General features: G+C 41.8%; 2 protein-coding genes and 1 pseudogene across 3 annotated transcripts in view; 1 reads left to right on the forward strand and 2 right to left on the reverse strand.

Annotated features, from left to right (window-relative positions):
* The window catches only part of LOC136629139 (oocyte zinc finger protein XlCOF6-like), a 913,937-nt gene that overhangs the window by 317,717 nt on the left and 583,652 nt on the right, over nt 1-12,568 (reverse strand). The window lies entirely within an intron of this gene.
* Nucleotides 1-12,568, forward strand: part of LOC136627169 (zinc finger protein 850-like) — a 532,511-nt pseudogene that overhangs the window by 269,410 nt on the left and 250,533 nt on the right.
* LOC136627173 (serine/threonine-protein kinase SBK1-like) lies at nt 1,843-3,439 on the reverse strand. Its single transcript, XM_066602107.1, has 3 exons — nt 3,277-3,439; nt 2,724-2,923; nt 1,843-2,622 (listed from the first exon to the last, which is right to left on the reverse strand). The coding sequence occupies exons 1-3, from the start codon at nt 3,437-3,439 to the stop codon at nt 1,843-1,845; spliced, it is 1,143 nt and encodes a 380-aa protein (XP_066458204.1).

Consider the following 12,568-nt stretch of genomic DNA (forward strand, 5'->3'; position numbering starts at 1 on the left):
GAGCTGGTATAGGGGAGCACTATTACTAGTGAGGTCACTCTGCACTGGGAAGCATACCTCAAGCTAAATCAAAATCTGTACCATTGGTTCTGATTTTGACTGGAAATTAGCTGCGTTTCCACAGCTGATTTCATACTATGCGACGCTCTCCTTCACTGCCTCCAATGGCCTCCTGCTGGCAGCGCTCCCTGGCTTTCATTTCCCAACGGCCTGTATTGGTCTGACATGACCAGCATCACCTCACCAGTGGTGAAGGGAACTGGAAGCCAGAGAGTGCTGAAAGCAGCTGATTTCCAGTCAAAAACTGCACCAATGGTATATATTTTGACTGCATATTGAATGCAGAAAAGCTGCGGAATTTGCTCTCTTTTTCTTTTTTTGAACCCGGCCCTGTATTTTTGATGATGACAGAAGAAAAATTATGCGTTGATAAGCACCGCCCCTGACTGACCGCCCCTGACCACACCTCTGTCTCGCTTTGACCCTGGGAAAATCCGGTCACCTTATATTTTATGACGCAAAAGCCCCAGTACTAATGACTTCTTCTGCATCCAGCTGTTCTCTGCTCAGACCGCCCAGCTGTTATACAGCCGAGCGCTCTGAGCGGGGTATGAAGAATGCACCTGTCTTCAGGGAGCGGGATACAGCTGAAACAAACATATCAGCTGTATCCTGCTGTGAATTCCTAATAAGGCTCATCGTCTTCTTTCAGCGCGCTGAAAAACAATGATGAACGACTGCTTAACAAAAACTGCACGATGTTAGTGCAACTACACACAACGATTATCGCTCAAAAGACTGGCTTTTAGCAAATTTTGAGCGATAATCGTGGTGCATAAATGGGCCTTAAGGCTCCTTCACTCCAGCATTTTGCCTCCATCTCTCTGTTCTATTCTTGGAAGAAAAAAGCAGAGAAAAACTAAATAAAAACTGAAATAAACATTTTAGTTTTTTCCTTATTGAATTCAATGGGTTTTCTAAAACACTATTTTCAGTTTTCTTTGTAAATTCGTAAAACTTGTAAGAACAGTTCAGGAGTGTCAGGATATGACATGCTCTGAGGAAGATGTATGCAGAAACACACAGTTATCTTGTTTTTGCCCCTAATGGATGTTGGATGTATGGTTTAATTTTTTTCTAAATAAACCAGAAGTTTTTTTTATCCTCAAACTCCCAGATGCTGCATTGTTCTTACAATTGAAGTTTGTCAGCTGTTTATTCCTTGCACCTGGGATTGGATGCGTGCATGGAGTAGAGGAGCGTACTTAGAAATCTATGAGCTGGTGAATTTGGATACTTGTTGATATATCCCTGACTATATTGAAGACAGATTCAAAACTAGATGGGACAATTATTGAACATGGGAATTTGAACAATAATTGTCTTGCGTAAATGCATGCAACGAGAATTGCTGAATCATTTAGTTTCTGCATGCGCAAAACTGAAGAATGTGCCTTTCAGTGTAAAGAGTAGTCATTCACTTTTGAACTATTGTTTGCTTACTGTGAATTGAGGCGAACGGGGCAAGAATGCTCCCTGGTCCACTCAACCTCCATGCTGGCAGCGCTACTGTTTAACAGCACTAAAATGTGCATCACTAAGACAAGCTATTGGACATCATTTGCCTGAAGAGCTCATCCTGTGTAAATGGACCTGAAGTATCCTTCTACATGGATATAGCCAGCAAGTCCTGGGTAGGGAAAGGGTTAGATCAATAGAAACATTTTCTCATTAGGCTAGTGAAATTGGAATCACTTACTGTTACTATAAAGGACATGGCTGAATATGCTGTCTTGCATCAAATTTCTTTCTCTGCTCCAACATAAAATGATTGATATTTTCTCATCCATCCTTCCAATCTTCTAGAGGTGTCTTACTATCATACTCAGAGCTGTCAGAAGTCAAATAGCCAGATATAGTACTTAGGAGAGACGTTGTTGATATGCTACTGTAGGAGATGTTTGATAGGGGACTTGCATGTGCGTCTTTCCAGATGTCAGACTTTTGGTGGCATTTCGAAAGCTCAAATTCGACAGATAAATTTGTGGTATCTGCAGCGTCTGAGGATCCTTCAGATGAGTCTATGCTTTCTTGATTCCAACATTCCTCCAAGAACAACAAAACTTCATAAGATTTACTCCTCTTACTACAGTCTATGGCTAAAAGACCGCTGAACATCTTCAGAGCTCCAGGTGGAAATCTGCTCCATGGTGATGGCGGCTCAATATTCTCCATATTACATTGCCATTCAACAAAACTACTATAAGCTTTGTCTGTAGAAACTGCAGACTGCCAAGGAAATTCACCTGTGAGCAAACAGTAGAGGACAATTCCAAAGGACCATACATCCAGGGGGAAGTCTACAAGCAAACAATCCTTGTCGGTAATTTGGCTCATCTCTGGAGCCATGTATGAGACTGTGCCGATCCTGGTTTTTGCCATTGTTCCTTTAATACATGAAAGACCAAAGTCAGTAATTTTTATACTGTGGCAGTCCTCATCAAACACCAAAATGTTCTCTGGTTTGATATCCAAATGCACCAGCCCTTTACTGTCTATGAATTCTAGGGCACTGGAGATCTGCACCGCACATCTCTTTACCGTGTCTTCCGGGAGTCCATCCTGAAATAGGGAAATGCATGAAGTCAGCAAAATGGAAATATTATTGCAAGTAAGGCTATTGGTAATGTAGTTCTCAGGATAAATTAGGGATTTCTACTTACATGAGGTGTAATAAGAGAGAACAAATCACCAATCGACAGTTCCTGGGCAAAGGCAAAGTAGTCCCAAGTCTTGAAGGCAGTGCCATAACTTCCAATAATATTGGGATGGGAGGAGAGAAAGAAGGACTTGCTGAACTCCATGAGGAAGGCAAATTCAGTTGTTTTGTTCCTGTTGAGGAGCTTTAATGCCATCTTCTGATCTGTTTATGTAGAGAACGTTGTACATTTATTACCGACAAGTAGTTTTAGGTTTGTTTCTGGAAATATGAAAATTTGTAAAACTAAACCATAGACCCTTCCATCCTCTTACCCATCTGTTTTCCCCCTGTGATTGCATCACATTAGGAAACAAAGACTATATTATGATGTGAACTATTTTGATGAATTAGTCCCCATTTGTATCATTTTTGAAGATTCCTAAATATCGATATTCTGATAAAGTTATACAATATTCATAAATCTCTCACAGTAAATCTAGACCCTGGAGATTCTGTCCTCTCACGATCTTCAGACTATTCCATAGCTACAGTAATAGATAATTGACCTCACTGACCTGTTTTCCTGTCTTGTACCATGAGCACAGAACCATAGCCGCCATCTCCCAGCTTCTGTATCACACAGAAGTTCTCCTGAAGATCTATCTCCTTCAGACACTGGGAAGCGAGGAAGACAAGTCCTTCCAGGATCAGCTGCACATCTTGTATACTGGAGGCCATTGTGTCCTGTAGAAGTGAGAGGCAAGAAAATATTTTATGGTGATCATTAGATTTCTCTCTGACCTTATAGAGTGAAGTATACTATCCAATATGATGTATATGGCAAATGATTAAAAGAAACAAAATAAAAAATCATTAAGAATAAGATGAGAGTAAAATTGCAAAGCTTACCTTGGAGAAATCCAATTTCAGTTGGGACTGTCTGAAAATTCTTCACAAAGTCTCAGGGAGGTTGAAGTCTTTGGAAGCAAAGAAGTCACTGACTGGAGAATGTAGAGGCCTTTTTATATCATTGGAGGTAAATTACTTCCAAGAATCAATGAGCTCCTGATTGGCCAGGAGTCAATATGTTGTATACATAACATAATCAGGTATCAAGGGAATTAGCATTTCAATAGCATTCCTGCAAACTGCAGCCATAGGTGGGGTCAAGTGTTGAAACTTTGTTAGCCAAACCCCATTGAAAGGAAAGCTCTTCTTTATTAACATGTGGACTTACCCTCCATTAATTATAATGATTACCTGCCTTTTCTGATTTGCATTATCATGAAGACTCGCTAATATCAGTATTTTCTACACTTTTCTGGAATGACCATGGGGCCAACATTCCACCTAAGGTTTGACTGAAATCGATATTCCACTGTATTCCTTCATCCACTAATGTATTTATATAGGAAGAAGGGATATTGCATTCTCTCTATAACTCACTACAAAGGAAGATTGCATTATTATAAAGCTTGCTTTTATAGCACAAGGAAAATTAACATTAATAAACTCTTTCAAATCAACAGATTGGTTGAAATCGTGAAATCTAAAAAAATAAGGACTGAGTAATTCTCCAAGATTACGGTAAGCGCTAATTTCCAGATCTTCTAATTGTCGATTTCCTCTGGGCTCAAGAAAGAAAAGAATCATTGGAAATCCAAATGACAAACTTTGAATTGCCTTAAATGAAGAAAAAGATGCAAGAAAAGAGAATTAGTAATTTAAAAAGTCTAGTATCAAATCTGGTGCGGTCACATCTCCTCCTTCCTATTTGTGTAATCAGGTCATTAGCGAGGCTCAATCCTCAATTGCTTCTCCAATATGAAAAGAGCGTGCAGAAAGCTTGAAATTATGAAGATTCAATTACCTCGAATATTTGTTCTGCAAAGTTGAAAATTGAACATTCATCATTGGAGAGCAACCTAATGGATAATTATGGGGCACTAATCTCAAATACGCTACCATAGCCAAAACTGGACTAGAAAAAACACTAATCCATGAGGCCTTTAAGCAGGACCCCTTACTGAATTGGCGCCCAATTGGTCTGTCTTGGTCTTTTTAATTCTAATCATCAGATCTTTTGCCTGAAACAACCGAGTCATCAAGCCTAAGACTAGAAGAATTCGTTCTGCGAACGGAGTATTTCATCCGCTAAAAGTGCAGCAGGAGTGAAAATAAAACGGCTACTTGAATTAGGCCGTATTCACACGGATGTATTTGCACGGAACTTTTTCCAAGTGCGATATGCATAGAATAGAACCCACTGATTTTCATGGGTGACAAGAGCATCAATAGAATGTGTGGAACAGCATAGGATAACTCCCTCTCTGTCAGCAGTAGTGCCATTGCCTAGATGCTCCGCTTCCAGCCTCACACTCAACTGCTGCTCCACCTAATCAGTGACCACATGGGGCTCCCAGATCAACGTGGCAATCACCACTAAAATCACCGCAGACTGACTTTGTGCCATGAGTTCAGACTATGGCTGCAGTCTGCTATTGCTGAGAGGATGGGCAAGTGTTCCCAACAATAGGGGCTCCACTGTAATCAAGACACAGTGAGAGGTGAACTCCCATTCCCCATCTTCACGGGAGGTATAAAAAATAATAAAATTTCCACGGAAGAGCAACAGACGTCACCCTTCAATTAAAAAGGCAAAAACTGCATCAAGCTCTGCACCAAGTGGATGGATTCTGGTGGGGACCTGCGGATCTCCAGGGTACGTTCACACAATGCAGATATGCTGCACGTTTTTTGCAGCAGAATTGGTTGTGTGAAATATGCAGAGTATTACAGTACCTATGCACTAACCTTGGTTCTGGTACCACATGTAGGTAGTAAGCCTGGTTCTGGTATCATATATATGTAGTAATCTTGATACTAGAAATGTGTCTACATGGTAAATTTAATTCTGGTACCTTATCTACTGTAAAAATGGATTTCCATTGTCTGTTCTTCATGAAGAGCCAAACAACTGGACCAATCTGCAATAAATTTACTACATTGGTAAATCAGGAGCTTCAGAAGGTTTTAGCCTGGCTTTCAGCTCTCTAGAACCCACCAGTCTCAGCATATTCACAAGCAAATGGACTAATCTGCACAAAATGAGATCAGGGTGCAGCTCTCTAGGATCTAACGTCCTATTGATACCCGTAATTGCAGGCGCAGCTCTCATTGAAATCACTGGGACTCCAACCTGCAATTACAAGCTCCCGCCACTACACATGGGTCAGAGCAACGGCTTCCGCTCCGATCACAGTTTATCCTGGCACTGACAGGGGGCGCTGCCTGGAGAACAGTTTTATAATCTAGACTCTAAGCCTTCTCTAATTAACACTGCTTCCCCCCTGTCTGTTAAACTTCTAGATGAGATAACTCCACCATTTCCTGGGGTCCGAGCCTCTCAGTATCTGCTGTGTTGTAGAATGCTACTGCTGATTCGGTTAGTCTGATTGTTAAGAGCAGCAGGACGTTGGGTGTTTCCTCCATAATCCATGGTTATACCCATAGGTGGTTACTAGAGATGAGCGAGTATACTCGCTAAAGGCAATTGATTGAGCGAGCATTGCCTTTAGCGAGTACCTGCCCGCTCGAGACAAATGGTTCGGGTGCCAGCGGCGGGCAGGGAGCTGCGGGGGAGAGCAGGGAGGAACGGAGGGGAGATCTCTCTCTTCCTCTCTCCCCTCCGCTCCCTCTTGCTGACTGCAGCTACTCACCGCTCCCCCGCGACGGCAACCAAACCTTTCATCTCGAGTGGGGAGATACTCGCTAAAGGCAATGCTCGCTTGAGCAATTGCTTTTAGCGAGTATACTCGCTCATCTCTAGTGGTTACCATTCACATTGTCTCATTGATTGCAAACCAGCTCCCGAGGCCAGAACTATTTACTTGTGTCTGCTGCCTCAAATTATCTCAGACTACATAAGGTTGAGCCAAAATCTCATGTCTTGAACGCCCCCTTTTATATTGGGGTGAACCCTTAGATTTGGGGGAACAAGCAAGTTCTATGTAATGCAAGGGATCACAAGGCTTCTAATACATCAGTGCGCCGGGACAAAGAGCGACGTTTATCTGCAATTTCTTTTTTTTAATGATGATCGCTCCATCTAAAAGCTCCTTAAGACAGGAGATTCATTTTACCACCATAAGGTCACATGCAGCGGCTGCTGTTTGGGGAAAGTCTGGAGACCACCCATGACGTCATGCAGTCCCAGATCTTGGGGAAAGTTTTAGGACATTTTCTGCTTTTAAAAACAATGTTTTCGTAAAAAAATGATAGTATTAGCCATGTTGTGGCATTGAGCTATAGTTGGGGGCCGCCTGGCCCTCAGTCTCATCGCTATTGTCTTACGGAGTATAATAAGTGCTTCACTGAGGGTCATTCACACGGCCGTATGTCATCCATATATTACAAGCGCGGTAATACACGTTGCTAAAAGCCCATTCACGCATGTGTTACACACCAATATAGGCTACTGGGGTTTACCATATGCAGCAATTATACATGTACATGATACTGATTTTCTTTGTAACAGTTTTTGCCATTGCTTTGGCACAAGGTCAACATTCTGGCCACCCAATTAGACATCAATACAGATGACAACATATTCATGTACCCCACTTTTAGGAAGCTGTATGAAATCAATCTGCAGTCGTTGGAAAGGGTACAAGGGCTATGGAGTGCATTTAAGTGGGACGTTTACCAGTTTTCCCCACATTATGGCAGACACAGATGACACAACCTTGCACAAACTTGTTTGAAAAATGTTGCATGTTTCTGAGCAATTTAGGGGATTTATAAATGTCCTTCTATACTCACACCTATAAATGTCATCTATTTCTGGATACATTCTTTAAAGTGAACCTGACACCATCCAGTCCCCTGTAAGAAACTATCTAGTGTAGGTGACTGGAATAGAAGGGGTTAATGTCTACTTTTTATTACACAGTAAGCTCTCCTTATCTCTGCTCTGATCTCACACTGACAGGAGAGGGGAGGTCATTTAATAAGCGTCTGTGCCCTTTTCAGCTGGTTTACTTATTTGTTTAGTATTCATGTTGTCACTTATTTTATCTGGGTTTTGTTGACATTCTTCATTAACAGCACAATGGCGGGCGGGTATCACTGGACATCTCATTACATAATAACCCCCTCCCTGCTCCTGCTTCTATTGTCTCTGAAGGAACTTTCCCTCCTCCACCTACTCCTCACCACTACAGGGAGGACGCTCTGTATATCCATCACTAGCTGTTCCTATAAATGCTGCTCATATTTCTATATCTCCATGTAGCAGAGCTGAATGTTATTTACAGGTTATTATGTCACCATGATAACTCAGTGAGGAAAGATTATTCCACGTGTTTACCTGATGTCCAAGCCCGTGTGGTGTAGAGAGTTAGGGCAGCAGAAATGCAGTTCTCGCTCATGACCTGAAGGTTGTGGGTTCAATCCCTGCTTGGGTCAGGTATTAGTCTCAGGGTTGATGGTAGATTGGTAGAATGAGTACCCAGCTTGCTGGAGGGTAAAAGATGACCAGCAAAAACCGCATGACATCATCCTAGGAGTCAGCCGTGACTCAGCACTTGTACCAGGGAACATTACCTTTACCTACCTGATGTCCACCAGTACCACTAAGCGCATATTGTGATAACACCCCACCCAAGTTACAGGAAGGGTAAAGGTTTCAGTTACCCCTGGACCCCGCTATCTGCTCTCCATTTTACATAGCCCACACTGGATCTTTTATTCAGTTTAATAATAATCTTTATTTATATAGCGCCAACATATTCCATAGCGCTTACAAAGACAGGGCGACACAGGAAAACAAAAGTACAAAAATACAAAAACCATGGTTACATGTAGTAATCAGATGATGTGGCCGATAATGGGGTGATACAGAAGGTAAAGGGGCTGGAGATGTGCAAGATATGATGAGATGGAGAGTGAGGGATGCTATACACATAGACAGTGGTCAGACATTAAGCCATGTGATAGCTGAATCAGTGTGACTGCAGAGGGGATTGATGGCGGCTGGCAGAGGTTGCATTCAATAGGAAAGAAAGCATGTTATCAGGTGGAGTACAGAGGGGTTGGGATTGTCTTTCTGTCCATCTTCTAATTCTAATTTGTTTGAACTATTTATTGATCTTAATAAATATATCCGCAAAATTACTCAATAAATATTATATTATGAATGAAGATAATAAACCCATTGAGGCCACAATAGATTTTGATTTTAACGAACCCATCCCTACAGGTTTAAAACCTACTAGTAAGTTTTTCCGAAAGAAGTAAAAGGCCCTTTTATAGATCTTTTTCATCTACAGTTGATGCCTGTAGGGGCTTCATGGTGGGTTTGAGATTAGTAGATAACATTGTTCTCCCTAATCAGTAAAGGGACTGCAAACTTAAATTAGTTTCAAAGGGTTTTATTGGATTTTATAGTCATACATGTGACAGGCTTTTAACATTCTAATGTCCCCTTGCAGGGGGCCAGATATTGCCATCAAAAATAGTATTTGCCTATAGCGGCTAATAGAATACAAAGGTATAGGGTTAAAATAAAACAAAGGGGTCAACATAGAATTTTAAACCACTAGGTGGTCAAGAATCCACATCAGTGGACAGAAATGTCTGAATTGCATGCATATTTCTATTTGGTCACTAGAATGGAGGTTAAGTAGATGATATAATATGGCGTAATCCCAAGATCTCTATACATTCGATCCAAGGTTGCCAAATTTTCTGGAAATTTATCATCGTAACTGTTCTGATAGCATGAATCCTTTCGTATAGCATAATTAAAGATATTCTATCAAGTACAACTGGAAAAGAGAGAGTAGGTGATGTCCATGCTGAAGCGATGTGGATTCTTGTAGCCATACATAAATATTGTATCAATTTATGGGCTTGGTACATAGATCGCGCAGGGCGATCCTCCAGCAAGAAGACCATAGGGGATCTGGGAATCGGACCCACAAACATTTGGTTGAGAAGTCTGTGGACTTTCGTCCATAATCTGTCTACTTCCGGGCATGTCCACCATGTATGGAGCATATCTCCTCTTTCTTGACATCCCCAAAAACATAGTGGGGAAGAGGTTGGGTAGAGATGGTGTAATCTTTGTGGGTCTAAATAGGTCCTGTGTAAAATTTTGATTGAGGTCTCCATAAGGGAGACTTGGTAGCTACCCTTGGAGATCATGGTACAACAATGCTGCCATCTATCCAAAGTCATCTCAAGCTGAAGGCCTGCTTCCCATCTCCTCATAAACAGAAGTTTCTCCCCCGTATAGATAAAAAAGCATTCCTTTCTGGGAAGGGTTTTTGGCGCATGTAGCTTCGAATGGTGTGGGCGAAAGTGGCATGGGGGTGGGTGCTATAGTATGGATAAAGTGGAATATTTGATTAACTCATATATTCCTGAGGGGGCGGTTTAAATGTGGCAACAAATTGTTGTATAGTGTAAAGTTTAGATTGTGTGTAGAAATGTCGTAGGGTGGTTTTTTGATTACATAGCCACCACTGAAAATGAGCTAGGTCTTGGCCTGGTGGAAACTGTGGATTATGAAGTATTGGTAGCATGGGGGAGATCTTGGAGGAAAGATTGTACTTGAACCAGGCGCTTCTCCACAACAGGAGGGAGTGGTATGACAGCGGGCTCACTTTTTGCAGCCCCTGAGGGAGTGGCCCGAAGACCAAGTCAAATATGCTACATTGTGTGGACAGATATGTTTTTTTTCTATCTCCAGCCATAAACTACCTTTGGGGTCGTTTGACCCCACTACCCATTGGGCTATTTGGGCCGCCTTATAATATTTGATTTTATTGAGCACTGATAGACCTCCCAGCCTTTTATGATAATGCATTGTTGTATGTTTAATTCTCGCTCTTTTATTGGCCAATATGAATCTAAATATAGCATGTTGGAAGTTGCGTAAGGTGGCTAAGGGAATGGGTGTCGGTAGACATCGAAAGAGATATAATATCCTTGGCAAAGTAGTCATTTTTATTGCATTAATTCTACCTATCCAGGAGAGTTGGGGTTTATCCCATTTCTGCAGGTCAGATGTTAGTCTCTTTATTAATTCTGGGTAGTTCCACTTATAGAGAGGGCTGGGAGAGGGTCAGTAGTAGGTCATCCGCAAATAGGCTCATTTTGTATTCATTGTTCCCTATCCAAATTCCTTTTATGTTGGGGTTAGAACGGATTGCTTCTGCCAGTAGTTCAATCGCTAAAGCGAATAATGCTGGGGAGAGGGGGCAGCCTTGTCTAGTACCTCTACTAATTGGTATAGGGGCTGTTTTGGTGGATGGTAGTTTAAGGTTTGCAGAGGGTGTCGAGTAGAGGACTAGGAGGGCTGACAGGGTCCCCTAATCCCAATGAGACATAGGACTGAGAATAAGTAACTCCAGGATAGTATATCGAAAGCCTTCTCTAAGTCTAGTGCTAGGAGGGTCATTTGGGATTTTGAAGTGTTAACAAAATCTATAATGTTTAGGACCTTTCTTATGTTGTCTGGAGCTTGTCTTGCTGGTATGAAGCCCACTTGGTCCCTGTGGATCAGGGAGGGGAGAAGATGGTTTAGTCTGGTTGCTAGTATGGAGGTAAAAATCTTATAGTTCTAGTTCAATAGTGAGATAGGTCTATAGTTTTTTGGGGACATGTTATCTTTGCCTTCTTTAGGAATCACTGTAAGTTGTGAGTCCAGAAATTCCTTCGGGGGCATTTTCCCATTCAAGAGTTTCTGAAACACTTTCTTTAGAGGTTGGACTAGTATGTCTTTGAATTGTTTGTAGTATAGCCCGCTGAAGCCGTCGGGGCCTGGGGCTTTTCCCATTTTGAGATTTTTAATGGTGTCTGAAATTTCTTCATCTGAAATATCGGCGTTCAGGACTTCTCTTTGGGAATCAGAGAGGAAGGGGAGTTCTATGATATCTAAGAAGGTGGCTCTTGAGGGCGTGGGGTTGCCATCTTGGGCTTTATATAGAGTGGTATAGTATTCATGGAAAATATCATGGATCCTGTCAGGATTGGACGTAGTGGTTCCTTGGGGGGTGTTAATCTTAAAGACTGTATTAATTTTTTTCTTATTTCGCAAACTTGCTGCCAGCAAGCGATCTGGCTTGTTTGCATATTTGTAATAAGTTGCGCCTGTCCATTGAAGGGCTTTTTCAACCTGTTGTGATAGTAGGGCATTAATTTGTAATTAGGTGTCTTTGATATCTTTGGTCGTAGCTACAGTTGGATTATATTGATTTAGTCTCAATTAGGAAGAGTTTCCTCTCCAAAGCCAATATCGCATGGCCTTTTCCCGCTTTTTCTTGGACGCTAATTTGATCAAGTGTCCCCTAATACACGCTTTATGGGCTAGCCAGGTCCACATCAGGGAGGATTCTGGGTTAGTATTGATCTCGAAATACTCTGTTAGGTGTTGTGTGATTTGGGTTAATAGTTTTGGGTCTCTCAGCAGCGATTTATTTAGACGCCATTGGGTCTTTAGGAACAGTGCAGAGGACCAAAGTATAGACGCTGCCATTATGTTGTGGTCAGACCACGCACAAGGTATATGTCTAATTTGGGCTAATTTTGGAAGGAGAGAGGTTGAGATTAGTATTTAGTCTAATCTGGAATATAGGCGGGCCGTTGGGGAGTAATATGTATATCCTCGCTTGTTGCCTTGGCGTTTTCTCCAGCAGTCCGCCAGTGATAGAGATTTTAGGGCCTCTGACCATCTTTGTCTCAGTGTTTTAGTCAACCTGTCGGGTCCAGGGGTTGTTCTGTCCAGCTTTTGGGAGAATGGGAGGTTAAAGTCTCCTGCCCATACCAGTTTCGCCGATGTGAATTTTGCTAGTTTTTGGATCA

This window comes from Eleutherodactylus coqui, chromosome 5, assembly GCF_035609145.1.
Source record: "Eleutherodactylus coqui strain aEleCoq1 chromosome 5, aEleCoq1.hap1, whole genome shotgun sequence".
NCBI lineage: Eukaryota > Metazoa > Chordata > Amphibia > Anura > Eleutherodactylidae > Eleutherodactylus > Eleutherodactylus coqui.

Excerpts from the sequence above, each read along its gene's own strand:
- LOC136627173 (XM_066602107.1), bottom strand. The coding sequence starts at position 3,439 with ATGGCCTCCAGTATACAAGATGTGCAGCTGATCCTGGAAGGACTTGTC. Across the intron at positions 2,924-3,276 it reads GGTACAAGACAGGAAAACAG|ATCAGAAGATGGCATTAAAG; the intron begins GTCAGTGAGGTC and ends CTACATAAACAG. Across the intron at positions 2,623-2,723 it reads TCTCTCTTATTACACCTCAT|GATGGACTCCCGGAAGACAC; the intron begins GTAAGTAGAAAT and ends TCCCTATTTCAG.